Here is a 17,528-nt window from a genome sequence, read left to right as displayed (position 1 = left end):
TCCCTTCTGATTAACCCAGAGAGGTTTCTCGGAGGAGGGGTCCTCTTGCTTGGCATCTGCTACTGTACGGTTTCTTTATTTGATCTGGTGGCCGATTCCCCGCATAGGCTGTCCGGTGCGCACTGGGCTGCATGGGTCACAGCGGTATCTCCAGGGGACGGGAGCCCCAGGGAACCCCCTATCCCCGATGGTCGCCTACTGGTGGCAACAGTTTCCACAATACCAGGGGGCCGGCCTGACCGTGGGGAATCCCTGGCCGAGGAAGCTGTCTGACATCTCAGAGTCGCCGCTCCAGAACGGAAGGACCTACTCGAGCTTCACCCTCCGCATCCGCTAAATGGGTTGTGATTTCCATATGCAGCCCCCCACAGCGACGCAAGGCGCAGACGCAAAGACTTCGCCCCGCGGGTAGGGGGTGATGATGCGCATGCGCAGAGGTGAGGGAGCGCACGCGCGGCGGCAGGCGGGGCGTCGTCTCCATGCTGCACTCCCGCCCGCCCTCCACTGGGAGTCTGCGCGTGAGCGCCGCGGCGGCGAGTGGGCGGGGCGTGGGTGGCCATCCCCATTCCCCAGCGTACCCTGCGGCAGCAGGCACTGACGTGGCCGCCGTCAGAACCGCCATCTTGTGGGAGCGAAACCAACGCCTGGCTCGGAGCAGCATTAACGCCGCGGCCGCCGAGGGTGAGGTGGGCGCCGGGGCTGGGGCAGGCCTGGGCTGCAGGAATCTCTGCCTACTGCGGCGAGGGCGGCGAGGCGGAGAAGGCCTAAGTGAGGCCGAGTGCCGTGGTAAGGGCCGGGGCGAGGCCGGGGCGGAGGCGAGGCCGAGCCGGGAGCCATGGTGAGGCCGAGGTTGAAGCGAGGGGAGGCTGGGGACTAAGTCTGAAGCGAATCCGAGGTGGGGACCGAGACGAGCCCAGGACGGTGAGGGCTGAGGCGAGGCTGATTCGGGGTTCGAGGCTAATCTGGGGGCCGAGGCGGGCGCAGAAGACTGGACTGTGAGTCGAGGCCGGGCGGGGGCGGAGGTTGGGGCCAGGGTTAGTCGCCCGCCAAGGGTCATGTTGAAGTTGAGGCTGGGGCCGAGTTGAGACCAAGCCGGAGCTGGGGTCACTCCCTACCGTCCTCCGAGCCCCCGCCACTGGTCTGCGCCCCCTTGAGCTTCCAGGGCGGGTGACCGGAAGTCCGGCTGGGCCACAGGATCCCGAGGAAGCCCCGCTTGGTGCTGAGCCTCACTCCTCGGGGTCTCAAGGACCAGGAAACTGAGGCCTGTGGCCCGGGACGCTGCCAAGGTCACACAGTGGCCAGGGTTTGAGCCTAGTTCCTGTTTGCTCCGAGGACAGGACGGGCAGGGTGGGGCCCGGGTGCCTGAGCCGTCCTGGGAGGCCAGGGCCTGGGGTCCGAGTGGGAGCGCCTGTGCCGGGCCCCTTTGTCAAAGCTTGTTGCTTCCTGGGCTCCGTTGGCAGAGATGAGAACACTCTTACGAGCTGGTGAATCTTTATCTATGGGACGACTGGTCCGTGGTCGAGGCTGCCTTTCTAGCAGAGCGCTAACACTTTTTTGTTGCACAATCGAAATGATTACAGCGTGTAAAATTGTAGTTTGCCGGTTACTTATAGCTAGTAAGCTCAGACAGCACTTCTGAGCTAGATGGCACTCTCATTTTTTGGAACACCAAGTTGCTGTTTTAAATTAATTGAGCGGAATTGCACAAGTCATTGGATTGAAAAGAGGGAATTCAAAACGCTTTGGGGTGGTCTGGGAAGTCACTGTTGAGAGTTGTGTAGTTGGTGCCACTACTGGTGTTCCAGTGGTCAGCTCTAGTTCTAGTTCAGAACTAGTGGTCAGCACTTTTTTTCTGCCAGCTGTTTGCATGATGGGTCCTGCGTTTCCAGCTGTGTCTGTGTCCCAAGGAGTGTGAGATGCTAGGGTGCATTGTGGCCCTCTACCTTGGCAATTCGCAGTATCTAACACATGGGGCTGTGAGTGTGGTGTCCTCACTTAGTGTTTTGAGCAACCTCCAAAACTGAGTAGCCAAAACTGTAAAAACTTGAATACATGGTGATACTAGCTAGCTGGGCTCAAAATTAAGAGGAATTAAGTATGTATATGTTAATCACAAATCTGGCCACTTTGTTAAGAGTGTGCTGTTTCTTTCCCACAAAGGTTTCCTCTCTCATTAGCATAACATAGCTGTGCCTTCTCACAGGTGTCAATTGTCTTCAGAAATGTCCTGTTGAAAGTAAATCCATATCACTTGGGCATGAGAAACATGCTGTTTCCTGTAAGGGCTATCTTCAGGTATAAGTACTCAGGATTGCTGCTTCAAAAAGACTAAAATAGTTGGTTTGGATCATAGCTGACTCACATGCTGTCTGTTCATCACAGAGAGAAAGTTATAAAGCAAAAACTGGTTCTGTGCTCTTCACAGTTCTGGTTTTTTAAATCATGTGGTCTAGTTATATACTTTGCCTCTTGCACAATATGAAGAGGACATTCAGCCTTGCTAAGCTGCCTCTGCCAAAGACCAGGCAGGCTTGAAACTACAGGAAGGTACATTTTGATTTATCTGTAGACTTCAGTGGAATGCCGTGTGGACCATCGGCCTCTGGGGTGGTATCCAGAGTCAAATGGCACAAGAATAAACCTAAAAAGGGAAAAACCATGTGCAAGTTCGTCAGTTGTATGTTAACTTGATTTGAGAGAGCTGAGTTAATATTCTTCAGATTCTCCATATTGAATATTGCCTTTACATGTGGATTTAAATCTGCTCTTGACCACAGTTCAGGCTTACCGAGCATTTCCGCAGCCTCCTAAGTTAAGGGTTGTGATCGTTTACTGAGCCGGTGCTGTCTCTATCCTGGGCTTGCCATACCATTCACAACCGTCTCTGTGCATGTTGTCTCATCAGTATTCTCCCCTTTGATCTTCCAACCTTTGTAGAATTAGGTGAATGGAAATGAAATGCACATCTGTCAGAGGCGGTTGGGAAGCATGAAAAATTCCCTTCATTTGAGATCTTAAAATTGGGTAACTTATCTCTTGCACTTTGTCTGCTCCTTCCTGGTGTGGATGGTGTTAGAGATGTCCTCCAAGCACCATCTGAAGTGGTCTTTTGGAAACAATTTTGACCTACCAGTGAGTTGGGTGTAACCTTCCTACTGGCAAGTAAAGGACGGCTTGGGGATGTGTGAGTGTGTGTGGGTGGGAGGACTCCAGGTCACACATATTACACAGCTCTATTTCTTCATCCCTGGGTTCTATCCTTTTCTGTTAGAAAATTTAAATATATTTGCACTACATCTGTCACAACTATAGTTGTATCACATTCTGGAGAGTAGTTCAGAATTCTCAGATGGATCAGATGGTCTGATTAGCTGGGGGGAAGAGTGGCAAAATTTAACACAAAAACATCAAAGCTCTTTAATCTAGGAAAGTCTCTTAGGCCCTCTCCCAGGGTCCTGTCACCCCAGCTTCCTTACATGAGTTGGAAAGAATGGTGCGTCTGTCTGATGCAGAAACCTGACCGCCTTGTCCCTAACAGACCCTTGTTTCCTGTTTGTTTGTTTGTTTGTTTGTGCACAGTAGCAACAAGAGCTTGGCAACCTGTCATAGAAAGGGAAGAGACCCAAAAAAAGGCAGATTTTACACATAGCAATTGGGAGTGGTTTTGTTTAGGAGGTAAATGTTTTTACACACCTTCTGAGGCCACAGAGATGATTGTTAGTATAAGGCATAAATTAATGGGAGGCCCAGGTATGATCCATGCACATTTTCAGAAGTTAAAGCGCATAGTACATTTTGGAAACGTTAATTAATGTTTAATCAGAATTTAAGCTTTGTTCCTCAAAGGGATGCTAGCAAGTCATGTAAAATAGTTAAAGTCTTTCAGTTTGTATTATACGTCAGATAATTTTTGTATTTCCATGTTTGAGAGCTAAACAGGAAGCTTAGAGTTGTAACTCTCTTAAGATTCTGCAATTTTTTTTTAACATGAAGTTTTTTTTAAATATCCCATCAGTTGTGCTGAGATACAAATGGTCAAGAAAACAATTTCAAGACTCTGCCTTGACTCATTCATGAAGAGTGGGAATGAAAGCAAAGTTATATGTGCCAGCATTTTGATCATAGGATTCAGAACAAGAGAAGTCTTTTTAAAATTGCTGTTAACAGTGTTTTCCTGTGACATTTCCTCTCCTCTGTAGGGGAGCATGCAGTTTCTAATTAACTGATTGGATTCATTAATTTATATTTAAAATGCTACATCTTTTGTCACTTTTGGTGGTGAATCTTTGCTCAAAATAATTACAGCTTTTGGCATTTCTCTTCTATCAAAGTGTTGTAGGATCTTGCCAGTTCCTGGGGAGATCAGTGAAAATGTATTCTGAGTCACCAGTTGCAGGCACCTGAGGGCAGGTATAGGAAGCAGATTGTGCACATACTTCACCTATGTACTGGACATTGCTGGGATGCTCACCTTTGCCCTGAGTGGTCAGTCACACTGTCTCCACAGCTTTGGTCTCACTGGAATGTCAAAGGAATGTTCAGACCACCAATCACATATAATTTTAAACCAGCATGAAATTCATTGTTGACTTGATAGCGTTTTCTTGACAAACTAATTTTTAGGAAAACCATATTTGCAGACAGGTATGATTCATATATTTGGTTTTTAATCCCTAAGGACCCTGGTGAATGCTCTTTTACACTTATTTTCTCCTTTCTTTGATGGTGACTCTTTTGAGTGTCACCCAGGGAAGTACCGGTGGTGGGAGATAGGTGGTGGGGGCAGGAAAGAAGGTGAGTTCTGGGCACAGGAGGCCCCATTGGCAGAGTGAGGAGCTGGGTCAGGATGCAGGGCCCTGGCACTGAGCAGAATGAGAAGGCAGGCTAAGAGAACACAGGAAAGGGGCAGGCGTTAAGTGCCTGTGGCCTGTGAGGAGGGTGGGGCATGAGCTGGGGATAAGAGGTGTGGGGGAGCAGGGTTCCTGTGGGTCTGTGGGAGAAACAGGAAGCTTCTCCCAGGCAGAGGAGCAGTGAATGCAGAGGCCCTGGGGTGGTTTTGGAAATCTGCCAGTAGCAGAGTGAGTGAAGAAGGGAGGGAAGCCTGCTCGTGTGTGCCAGTGGGCCTTGGAGGGGCTGGCTCTCCAGAAGAGTATTTGGGGAATTTGTGAGAGCTGCAAGAATGCATTCTGTGTGAATTTCGTCTTAATGCTAATTCTGGTTTATATACAGAGGCAACACTTTTTTTTTTTTTTTTTGCATGGTTTTAATAGACTTGCTGAATTTTCCAGAAAAACAGCTTCCTTGTAAATCATGGGTGGGGGGGAATTTGTTCTTTGCAAAACCTTACCATGAATTGCTTTCTCTTTCTGCTCCACGGGAACACCAGGCCCTGAGTGTTTGAGGTGCCAGCCCCAGCAATGGGCATCGTAGCAGGCTCTGTGAGCTGGTTCTCTGAAAGCCTCCTTGAGCTGGCGGCATGGTCGTGCCTGACATTGAAGCACGCATTTTATTCTAAGTCACTGTCCTTCATTTCCCTGTTACATTACAGTTAGGAAATGTATTGGGTGATTTGCAGTCAGTGCATATGTTGGTTGTGTTGTATGCTAGCTTCCTTGCGAAATGGCTTTATGAAACACCAATGGAGTGCCGATTCGGACCTGTGTATAGACCCTGACTTAGCGTGTGGTGTTCAGTCATCTGATTTATCCAACAGGCTATTGAGGTTCCAGAGGGGAAATGAGATGACTACTCTGTGGTAGAGGTGAGTGATGGTAGGGGTGCACCATTCAAGGGGAGAGAGGTGGGACTTGCTGGTAAAGCAGACACATTCGGAGATGAAAGAGAGAGGGATTGTGGCTGTCTCCGGTTTGGGGTCTAAGGAGCTGGGAAGAAGTTTTTCAGGTTTAACGTGGAGAAGGACAGGCCCTTTATGTTGGAGGGTTAGATTTTGGTGGGAGATCTGGGTGTCTAGGGAATAATGGGATTGGGGTCCGGGGGTAAGAGAGAATGTCTAGTGGGGAATAGAAAAATGGGGGTTATGTGTAGGAGTGGTACTCCCCTGCGAGCGAATGGCTGAAAGGGGGCGGTGTTGGGGTGTGAAAGTGCAAGACACAGAGCGTAGTGGAACCGCTGGGAGGTTTTAAGCAGAGCATGGTGTGAGCATGTGTGTGAGATAACCCTGCCACTAGGGCTTCCCTATCTGAAGTGTGACCAGAAGTTGGAAGAGGCCTGTTGACAGGTTGCTGTGGCCTCTCAAGCAAGGGGAGGCAGAGTGCATCCTGAGACTCTGAGTGTTGCAAAGGTCACAGGAGGTGGGGGGCAGGTCTGGTGGTGGGAGGGCTTGCCTCAAAGGTGGGGGGATCCAACAGAGGCTTCAGCTCACGCTACACTTTCCACTTCTGTGTCCTCCAGAGGCTGGCTCTCAGATAAAGGGTTGGGGTTGTAGTTTTTAAATTTTTGTTTTCAAAATGAAAGTTCCCTGAAGGCAAAAATCAAATTTTGGAGATTGGCTTAAACGCTCACCAAAGCCCCCAGGTGAGAAAGCCTCAGGTCTGCCTGTTGCTCTGAGCACTTGGAGGGTCTCTGAGGTTGCAGTTCCCTTTCTCTTCGAGATTGCGAAGCGAGCCCCACCCCTGTGCTGGGGAGGGCCTGTGTCTACGTGATGGCCACTACATGATGACTGCAGAGTCTGCAGCGTGTTTGCGGTGACCACATCATAAGTGGGATGACATCAAGAAACGAATGTGATTTACTTCACAACAGAAATCAGAATCCTGAATTGTTTTCTCTTTTCATGTTCTCAGTACTAGAACTGAAACCCAGGACTGTTTTGTGACCGGTGCGCCAACCTTCTCTGTCAGGAATGTGGGGGCTTCCCATCTGAATGTGTGTGTGTGTCTGCATTGAGAGGGCCCCAGTATCACTTTGACGTTGCTTGGCCCAGGGGCCTCTAAGACCTAGTTTACCAATAAGGTGGGTGGAAGGCAGACACTTGTTGCAGCCCTCCAGTTTTGCCCTTGGTCAGCTGGGTTCACTGAGTGTCATTGACCTCAGTGCCCGGTGCTATTCTCCTGGCATAGCTACTCCTTTGCTGAGTACTGTCATGTGTCGAGGTAAAGGGTGCACTGAGAAGAATAGAGAGGAAAAGACCATTTCCTGTGGAAATTGGTAGTCTCAGAGCTTGGCTTCAGAGGTTAAGCAAAGGGCTCCGTGGGCACAGCATAGAGAATCAGGGTGTGGTAAGGGCACTGGGGTCAGGACACACCTAAGCAACTTGCTGAGGCTCTCCAAGCCGATCTCACCTGTTGGTCCTCTGGTTCCCACGGGATTGGATTGAAAGACAATTCTGAAACTTCCGAAGAACTACTAATTATCTGCAAAATTAGGTGGTAGGACACTTTTCAGGGTGGCTGAGTGCCTTAAAGTTGCCCATGGTTTTTCAAATCCCACTTTGCATTTTAGTCATAAATTAGTTTTCTCCATTTTTCAATCTGATTTGTTGTACATTTTATGTTGTCGGTTGATGCAAAATTGTATTTTTGCTCTTTAATTTTTTTCTAGTAACAAGTTCCTTCAGTCTTAACTACATTTGGTATCAGTCAGACAGGGGTATCTACATCCTTACTGCCAGGGTAGAGGTGCTCATTAGGGTCCAGTATGCAGGTGGCCACCACCAGGCCTGCAGGACCTGGAATCTAGTCCATCACTTTTTCCCCATCTCACAGACCAGAATACTCAGATGGGCCTGCATGGCTGCAGGGGGCCAGGAATGTAGATTTATTCTGGAAGATCTCCTCCCAGGGACAAATCAGGGAGAGGAAGACAGGAACAGCCATTGTCTGCCATGAGGACAGTTGCACAGAGCTGCGAGAGCTATTCCTGGTGCAGTTCTGAACAAGGCCTTAGCTTTGGGTCTCCATCCTGGTTTCATTTGGGTTCAGTGTCCCACGTGGATATTGTTTTCATGTTGTTAGCCCACCTGAGTATTTGCCCCCTCTGGATTTCAGAACATAATTAGTGTTTGGTGAATTGCTTTGAGGTCAGTTATGTTAAAAAATAGTAAGTGAAACTTTAAGACTAAATGAGGGGGAACTACAAAATATAAACATGTTCATCGATTAAAGGCTTTGTTTTTTTGTAGTTAGTGATGAGTAGGATTAATTGCTGTTAAGCTTTTCCCATGTGGGCCTTGTGGTTGGTGTATGTCTGTTCAGTTAGTGACAGGGGTTCTTGGGTGTTCGTGTTACTGTAGAACAAGAGCCACATTCATGAATGAAACTCATTTCTAGCTGTCATTTTAAAGATTTTACCTTGAATCTTAACCTGCAAAGAGTAGTCTAAATTAAGTTTCAGTGGTTGCTCCTCCTGAGAGTTGGACCTCACAGGTAGTGCCCTCTTTCAGGTGTGGGAGGTGGTGTGCAAAGCTAGGATGTGTTGGAGACCAGCCCTCCAGCATTAGGATGCAGGCCTTGGCCGGTGGGGGAGCAGGAGTCCTGCAGAGAGGCCAGCCTGGTGCTTGATAGATTCCTGCAGAAACATCCTGAAAGTTTTATTTCTTTTGGTGACCAGAATTATACAGTTTGGGAGTATTGTGGGTGTTCTTCTGTTTATTTAAAGTTCCAGATCTTCTGTTTATTTAAGGTTCCAGATCAGGGGAGGGAGGGGGGTCAGGGGCTACAAATTTCTAGATCTAAGTAAGTCCTGGAATGTACTGTGTGGGGTGGTTGCTATAGTGAACAATACTGTGTTGCACATCTGAAAGTTGCTAATGTAGGTCTTAAAAGTTCTTATCACAAGAAAAAAATATAACTGAACTGATGATAACTAGACTCATTGTGGTGATCATTTCACAACATTTGCACATATCACTTCATTGTGTTGTACACCTGAAACTAATACAATGTATATGTCAATTATATGTGAATGAGAAGAAAAGACAGTTCTGTCAGCTTAATTAGATCCATTAAGTGTCCCAGGCTGAGTATTCTGAGTGTGTTTGTGCATATCTTTGTGACAATTGTGTTAGACTGTGAGGTGTATCTACTTATCACTAGTATTGGTACATTAAGTTCTCCTCTTACACTAATTTTTGTAAAATAGTGATAAAATACAATGCACTACTCAATTGCAGAAAAGATGTCAGAGCTATAGAAATGCAATGTCGGGCTGACAGGCAGGGTGTTGGTTCATGGCTTGAGGCTTTATTTAGCTGATGTGCTGGAGTCCCTAGGTGATATACAAAGCAGTTTGCAACAATTATAACAAGACCATATCACCTGTGAACGAAGGGGATTCCCCACCCCCCTTTAAAATTAAATCCTGTGTGGCATGGATGAACTGGGCTTGTGAGTGATGGATGATAATCTAAACACACATGTGACTGCTAGAGACAGTTGCTCCTTGATGAAACTTAAAGTGTTTGGTAGTATATATCAGTTCTTCAGAGAAATCTTTACTTTCTTACTTTTCTTAATAGATTCAAACAAATGATGAACCGTTGGGCTGTACATTTTACCGGATGTAACTTATATTTCAGTAAACTTTTAAAAAGGCAAAACGAAAACTCTGATGCTACCCATCTTTTTATTCAAGTAGAGAATTCATCCATTTGAACCCCCATTTACAGAGAAGAGCAAAGCAGTCCGTCGCGTCCACAGCAGAATGGAGTCTGGCTCTCACTTTCTGCCTCCCTGGGTCACACTTTATTTCCCAGGCCTCACTTAAAATTCGTGGTGTCTTCCTCATGATCCCAGTTGTCCAGGTCATTGTGGTGTTCACTCTATAGAGATTCTGTTACATAAATCAGCTCTAACGGTTTCCGAAAACCTGACAGACTTTCCTTCTGCAGAGGTACGCTGCACAACTCTGATCGCAGATGAGGGCCTCCCTGCTTCTGAAACCACTGAGGCTTGTTGGAGATGCAGAGGGCACAGGTAGAGGTCTTGGGTGCGCTTATTTCTCCAGCTAAAGCAGTCACATAGGATTTATATATTGGAGTGGGACGGGTATTTTCCCCAGGGAGGCCCCATCGTTGGCCTTGGCGGTTAGCCCTGTAGGTCTTTGCATGCGGGAATGCAGCCCACAGACTCTTCTTGCATCTTCTAGATTGGTCAGGAGCTGGTACAGACTCAGGTGGGTGGGGCAGGTGTTCTGAGAAATTCAGTGTCTTTTCTGCTCACTAATATGATGGATCATTATGACAAACCTGAAAAACAGGACTTGAGGTCGAGGGATCCTGGTGGAGGAAAAGGTGAAATAGCACATGGGCTGGGCATCCCACAAGTTGGAACCTGTGCCAAGAGGCCATGGCATGGCTCTGGTGGCGAGTATTGAATTTTTCTGCTACCACAGATGTCGTGTTCAGTCTGGACCTCTGACAAAGCAGTAAACAGTGCTGGGGGGACAGGCCAGGTGCAGGGCTGGTACAGATGTTTGTAGTGGGGAGAAACCAAGTGCTGTGTCTCATAACTTCTTAAATCTGAGACTTGGTGCTCCTCTCCATCCTGGTTCTGCCCCCAAACATGACTCCTTTGCCCTACGGGGCTCCAGAGCTTTGTTTGATCTGTTTAAAAACCAAGGGGGGCTGGGGACCAACCCTGTTGGTAATCAGGGCTCACGAACAGGCCAGGGGGAGAGGCAGGGGCGGCATGCATGCAGAGGCTGACACCAAACATGGGTGGGCTTACCTGGAGATGTGCCTTCCACCCAAGTGAGGGTTAGGGAGGATACAGATAACCTCTGGTGCCTGTTTTTGTTGGTTTTTGTGAAGATTATACTTTAACAATAAAATGAGCATAAATAGCAGTCCTCTATCCTGTTTCCTAAGGACAGCCCCTTTCATCACTTGACTGTACTCTGTATTTCTGAATGAGCATGTCTGCTTTGGATGGTGAGGGTAGGCCCTTGACACCATTAGTTGTGGCCTTAACAATAATGGTAACAGTATCATGATGAGTTCACTGCTGAGCCAAGTGGTGACTGCCTTATGTTTTCCCAGAGGACATCCTAAAGTGACCACCTTTTGTTCATTTTCACCCTTGGTTTTTTTTCTGTGTACCTGTCATTAGTTTTTCCAGTTTCCTTGGAATTGCCAAGCCCAATGTTTAAACCACACAGGTAACCCATTCCCACTTTCCTGGAACTCTACTCTTACCTTCATGCTGCAGTGTGGGCGGCCCCCTGCTACATGTTTCCCCATCACCCTGGGCCTCCCCTCACCTGAGGCAGCATGGCATTTCTCACCTGATCTTTACTCTGCCCTTACACCTAATCCATACTTTGGCTGGTATAGGGTTACAGATTGAAAGCATTGCTTCTCTCTGATCTCTGGACACTAAGTTTGAGGTACGTTGACCCTTGGTGTTTTGGAATTTAGTGTGCATTAAGTGGGCCAGTTTCAGTCTTAGCCAGATGTTGATTTATTTTTAAAAAAATTTCTTAAAATTTTTTTGGGGGGAACAGTTTTAGGTTCACAGCATAATTGAGAGGAAGGTACATAGATTTCCCATGCATACAGCCTCCCCCATGATCAACATCCCCTCCCAGAGTGGTGCATTTGTCTCAGCGGATGAACCTGTAGACGTGTCGCCATCCAGAGTCCATAGTGTACGTTAGGGTCATTCTTGGTGCTGTACCTTTTATGGGTTTGGACAGATAACTGACATGGATCCACCACTGCTGTCTCACATAGAGTAGTCTCACTATCCTGAAAATCTTCTGTGCTCTACCTAGTCATCCCTCCCCTCCCCACAACCCCTGGCAACCATGGGTCTTTTATTGTCTCTGTAGTTCTTACCTTTTCCAGAATGACAGGCAGTTGGAGTCATCCAGTGTGTGGCCTCCTCTTTCACTTACTAACACACAGTTAAGGTTCCTCTCTGTCTTTTCATGGCTTGATGGCTGATTTCTTTTTAGTACTGAATAATATTCCATCAAATGGATGTAACAGTTTATTTACTCACATATCGAAGGACATCTTGTTGGCTCCTGAGTTTCGGCAATTATGGATAAACAGCCTAAACATCCGTGTGCAGGTTTTTGTGTGGATGTAAGTTTTCAGCTCCTTCGGGTCAGTACCAAGGAGCCCAGTTGCTGAAATGTGTTATAAGCGTTTGTTTAGTTTTGTAAGAAACCACCAAACTGTCTTCCAAAGTGGCTGCACCATTTTGCATGCCTACCAGCAGTGGCTGAGAGGTCCTTTCGCCCCACTTCCTTGCCCACATTTGGTGTTGTCAGTGTTCCAGATGTTGGCCATTCTAGTAGGTGTGTAGTGATAGCTCATTATTTCAATTTGCATTTCCCTGAGGACATATGATGGGGAGCATCTTTTCATGTGCGCATTTGCCACCTGTGTACTTCTTTGGTGATGTCTCTCTGTTAAGGTCTTTGGCCCACTTTTTAATTGGGCGGTCTGTTTTTTATTGTTGGTTTTTAACTAGTCTTTTTGTGTTTTTGGAAGACAGTTCTTTATCTGATGTGTCTTTTGCAACCGTTTTTTGTTTTGTTTTGTTTCTCTTGATAGCGTCTTTCCCAGAGCAGAAGTTTAATTTTCATGAAGTCTAGCTTATCAATTTTCTTTCCTGGATTCTGTCTTTAGTTTCATATCTAAAAAGTCATCACTATGCCCAAGGTAGATGTTGATCTTTCAAATTATCCCAATTTTTCCTTATCCATTTTTTTGGTGAATTTTTCACTTTGGCTGTCAGGTCTGCACTGTGTCCTAACATCCAGTTCTTGTTTTCCAGGCAACACATCCCTTCTTTGTTGATACTGGGGATGTGTGTGGGTTAGGGGTTTTGTTTAATTATTTTTTCCCTTTTAAGTAGTCTCTGTCTTGCCTCCTTCCAAATTCCTTGTTTGTTTTGGTCACTTTTGTAGAAGCTTCTTAAAGGGAGATAGGGTGTGGCCGTCTTGGGGGCCTACAGAGGTCCTTACTTTGAGGCCTGTTGTGCACTGAGTCCCTCTCTTTCCAGCCCAGCATACGCCCACACCCTTTCTGCCTGGAAACCTGAGTCAGAGCCCCAGGGTGAGTTGTTCCAAGAAGGTCCCTTTGCTCTCCTGCAGGGCTGAGCACATGGTCAGACTCCACCCACACAGCATTGGCTCCTAGGGTTTGTCTTCTCCCTTTTCTCTTTTCCTTATAGGTTAGGCATCACTTTATCGGTAGTGATTTCAGGAGTGAACTGAGATTAATGTGTATGCATTTAGTCTGTTCTGTGCTCCATAGTTTTTCACTCTCTGTATTTAGGGAAGCATGCTGTTTGCAGAAAAGTTATAGTAAAGATCTTTTTAAATTTAAATTTTTTTGATAGATAATATTGTTCAAAACCAAAAAGATTTAAAAAGTGTCAAAGTGCACCGAAGCCAGTTGGAAAGGGTTCCACTGGGGACGTCCAGGGCCACCAGAGCATCATATGAGAAATGGGGCAGCTGGTTCTGACACATTGAGTGAAATAAGAATGTGAGAGTTCACGCCCATGTCACTACCTGGGGAAGGAAAGGTGGTTTCTTACAGCAGAATGCTGACAGCTGGAAGGAATGACTTGATACAAAAGCACCATTTGACAGTTGTCATGGCACTAGTTCAGCCAGAAATGTCAGGGTGCTGAAACCAGAGGGTGGACATTTGATAAGCTGGATGTGCATGTTGTCACTCAGTACTCAGGTGGAAGAAACTTATAGCAGAGAGACATAGTGACTCTACCTGAGCCCATCATCAGCGTGACATGGGGTGGTGGGGCATGCCTATGCTAGGCCTTTACGGTGTCCTCCACTGGCCTCTGACACCAGCAGTACCTGTCCAAAGTCCAAAGACTGGGAGCTTGTGGTTACCTCTGAGGGCAGGTACTTCAGCATCTGAGGTGACCTTTTTTCATAAGTCTTTGCTTGGAAATAAAATAATTGAAGCGTGAAAGTGCTGCAGGCTGGAGAAGCCAGGCCAGGCTTGGGTAGCTCCTATGCCCTGGGGGCTGTCTGAGACAGAGACTCCTCCTCTAAGAGCCCACTCTCCCCCGGCTAGGACATAGCCTCCTGTCCCTTCCTGCTGGCTCTCTGACCTTAAGTTGCAGCTGGCTCGGTGATGTCCCAGTGATTCTGCTCTGCTGAGTGAGGGGAATCTGGGGTGAGAGTGTGGCCTGGACATAGCATGTGTGTTCTCACATGAGCATGTGGGTGTTGCTGCACTACGTGAGGCCCCTGCTCTCTGGGACTTCTGCTGGTGGGAAAGAGCCCCCCGATAGTGCTCCCCTGGGGTCCTTGCTGTGCCTTGGACTCAGTGCCCGGGTGTCGTCGGTCCCCATGTCCTGCTTGCAGGCTGAGTGCTGAGCTCTCAGCATGTTAAGACAAGTTGGCTTCTGGTCCATGCCAGGGAGCCCTCTAGCTTCCCCTACATTTGTCACGTGGTATGTGGGCCGTGTTTCATTGGAGCTTGGTGGGGCAGTTGGGAGACACAGTAGGGCCTTGTTGCAGTTGTTTCTGGCCCCTTAAAAGTTTTGTTTTAGATTGGAGAGAATCTGGCTTTCGTTTGAAAGCCATGGATATCAGATAGTAAACATCCCCTTTTCCTATGTCAGACATTGTCCCCATAGGCAGGTTGAGTGAACTTAAGGGCAAGTTGCCATGTGGCCTTGGGCATAGTTCCTGAGATGATGGCAGCTGCTGCCTCAAATTTCTGTCAGCCCTGTTCCTAAGATTATCAGATTCTCCCTTCTAAGGGTAATTGAGGGGACTCGAGAGGCCCAGTGGGGGGAACTTTTTCTGTAGCTTTTGGGAATTGAAATTTTGGAGAAAGAAACAGGGTGTCTGTTTGTCTGTGGTGGGTGGGTGGGTGGTCTCTGAGTTGCTGGCTCTGGGCAACACAGAAAGAGACCTGGGGACCCCTTGTCTCTGCAGGTTTTTCTGGCCAGTGTCACTCCCTCCGGTCTACAGAATGGGGAATATCTTTGCGAACCTCTTCAAGGGCCTTTTTGGCAAAAAAGAAATGCGCATTCTCATGGTAGGCCTGGACGCTGCAGGGAAGACCACCATCCTGTACAAACTAAAGCTGGGTGAGATCGTGACCACCATCCCCACCATAGGTGAGGAGGCCAGGCTGCTGGGGGCAGAGGGGGCAGCTCGGGGGCAGGCTCTCTCAGGGCAGTGCTCATGCGGGGCCATGCTCCTACAGGCTTCAATGTAGAGACGGTGGAGTACAAGAACATCAGCTTCACTGTGTGGGATGTGGGCGGCCAGGACAAGATCCGACCTCTGTGGCGCCACTACTTCCAGAACACACAAGGTGAGGGCAGGGGCCCATGGCCTGTGGGAGAGGTGGGGTCTCCTTGGCACCTGTGCTGACTCCTGCTCTTTGGCAGGTCTCATTTTTGTGGTTGACAGCAATGACCGAGAACGTGTAAACGAGGCCCGTGAAGAGCTCATGCGGATGTTGGCAGAGGACGAGCTCAGGGATGCTGTCCTGCTCGTGTTTGCAAACAAGCAGGTACGTGCTTATGGGTGGCCGAGCTACCCCAAGGGGCTGGAGGTCTGCAGGGGACACAAGTGGGGTGGGGAGGAGTCTGAGTCTTCCCCTGATCCATGGTTGTCATGCCGCCCCGCCCCTCTCACCAGGACCTCCCCAATGCCATGAATGCTGCCGAGATCACGGACAAGCTGGGCCTGCACTCTCTGCGCCACAGGAACTGGTACATTCAGGCCACCTGTGCCACCAGTGGCGATGGGCTCTATGAGGGACTGGACTGGCTGTCCAATCAGCTCCGGAACCAGAAGTGAGCCACGCTCCTCTCTCCCCCCTCACTCCCTCTTCCGCCCTCGCTTTCCTCTCATGTGGCAGACGTGCCCCTGTGGTGTGAGTGCCAGAAGCTGTCTCCATGGTCGGTCCCAGTGTGCTTCACCATGCTGTACATGTGCAGATGCAGCCTGCAACCGGGTTTTTATTTAATGTAAATAGTTCTTGTTTCCAATGAGGCAGTTTCTGGTACTCCTATGCAATATTACTCAGCTTTTTTTATTGTAAAAAAGAATCAACCCACTGTTTAGTACTGAGAAGGGATTTTAGGCACCCAGGGCCTCCAGGAGTCGCTGTCAGACCAGCCCAACGCTCCTTCTCGGAGCTTTAGATCTGTGTTGAGATCCATTTTGGTGGTTGGTTTTTAATCCAAACTCAGTGCATTTTTTAAAATAGTTACAAATACAAGATAAGGACACACTTGAACATACAGAAGGGAGAAATGTGCCTAGTGCAGGTTCTGCAGTAACGGCCTGAGTCTAGTCCACCCATGGTCTGTCTCCCATCTGAAGTGTGCAGCGGGCAGAACCAGCCATGATAAGTTCTGCATGGTCACATACGGTCCCTGTGATTGGCTCTGTTGTCGCTGGGTCATCCCGCATCCCATAGCGTTTGTGCTTGTACCTGTGCTTACACCACCACCCAGGGATGGGCTGGGCTGCGGCCACCACTCAGACCCCACAGAGGGACCCCAGCCTTCCTTACCTTGGGTCAGCGTGGGTGCTTTGGTGGGACTGCTCTGGCCAGAGTGGGAGCCCCATGGTCCCCACACATGCTCGCTTGCTCCAGGTTGTCTGGTTCTCACCAGCAGGAGCCGGGTGGGTGGGTGACCGGTCATCTGGAATCCAGCCCCTCGGAACCCCCTCCCCCCCACATGTGCTTTCACTCCCTCAGCCTGCAAGGGTCAGATTTGCCATCAAAAACGACAACTTCTACTTTTTTCTTTTGTATTTTGATAAACACTGAAGAAGCTGGAGCTGTTAAACTTTATCTTGGGGAAAACCTCAGAACTGGTTTATCTGGTGTCGTGGAACCTCTTACTGCTTTCAATACACGATTAGTAATCAACTGTTTTGTATACTTGTTTTCAGTTTTCATTTCGACAACAAGCACTGTAATTATAGCTATTAGAATAAAATCTCTTAACTATTTCATGGTTTTCCAGTGCTTGGGTGCCACTGACTAACAGCTGCCTCCTGGGATGTGGGCTGGGACAGCTTAAGTAGTACTGCCAGCCCCTGACCCACTGCATTCCTTCTCTGACCCTTCCCTCTTCCCTGGGCCAGTCCTCCCCTTTGCCCTCACTGTGGCAGTTGAGGGTCCCACTGCCCTTAGTGGCCCTCCTTGGTCTCTTCCTGCTGGTAGTCCAGCCCCTAGTCCTGGTCCAGTCTTGGCAGTGCCAAGCTTTGAGGACCAGCAGGGTCCTCATGTAGGTTGTGCCCGAAACACCAAGGCCTAGAGTTGTTTGTGGAGGTTCCTGGGGAGAGATGGGAACCCCTCCCTCCAGCATGTTGCTGCTTCGGAAGCCTCTGCTGTTGTACACACCCATGCCCATTTGTGTGCTGTGGGCCCCCTACCTGCTTCTTGGAGGCCATCCCTCTGACCTGGCCCTTCTGGGCACCCCTGCCCCCCACAAGGTCCTGGTGTCCTTCCCCCTCGAGGCATCCAGCCCTATGTGCCCTGCCTGGCCTGAGATAAGTCTTAACAGATTGAGAACCAGGGCTGGGGCTCTGAAGAAAAACATTTT

General features: G+C 48.5%; 1 protein-coding gene across 3 annotated transcripts; it reads left to right on the top strand.

Annotated features, from left to right (window-relative positions):
- The first annotated feature begins 544 nt into the window (after window positions 1-544).
- Window positions 545-16,933, top strand: ARF1 (ADP ribosylation factor 1). 3 transcript variants are annotated; one of them, XM_023537745.1, is made up of 5 exons: window positions 545-681; window positions 14,890-15,074; window positions 15,164-15,274; window positions 15,351-15,475; window positions 15,604-16,933. In XM_023537745.1, the coding sequence occupies exons 2-5, from the start codon at window positions 14,927-14,929 to the stop codon at window positions 15,763-15,765; spliced, it is 546 nt and encodes a 181-aa protein (XP_023393513.1). In that variant the 5' UTR covers window positions 545-681; window positions 14,890-14,926; the 3' UTR covers window positions 15,766-16,933. The 3 variants fall into 3 exon arrangements, with proteins under 3 accessions (XP_023393513.1, XP_011370242.1, XP_011370243.1); XM_011371940.2 differs by having other exon boundaries at window positions 571-686; XM_011371941.2 differs by having other exon boundaries at window positions 592-786.
- The last annotated feature ends 595 nt before the right edge of the window (window positions 16,934-17,528 follow it).

This window comes from Pteropus vampyrus, unplaced genomic scaffold (genome assembly GCF_000151845.1).
Source record: "Pteropus vampyrus isolate Shadow unplaced genomic scaffold, Pvam_2.0 Scaffold197, whole genome shotgun sequence".
NCBI classification, from domain to species: Eukaryota; Metazoa; Chordata; class Mammalia; order Chiroptera; family Pteropodidae; genus Pteropus; species Pteropus vampyrus.
The sequence above is the reverse complement of the archived record's forward strand: the minus strand, read 5'-3'. Positions and strand labels throughout refer to the sequence as shown.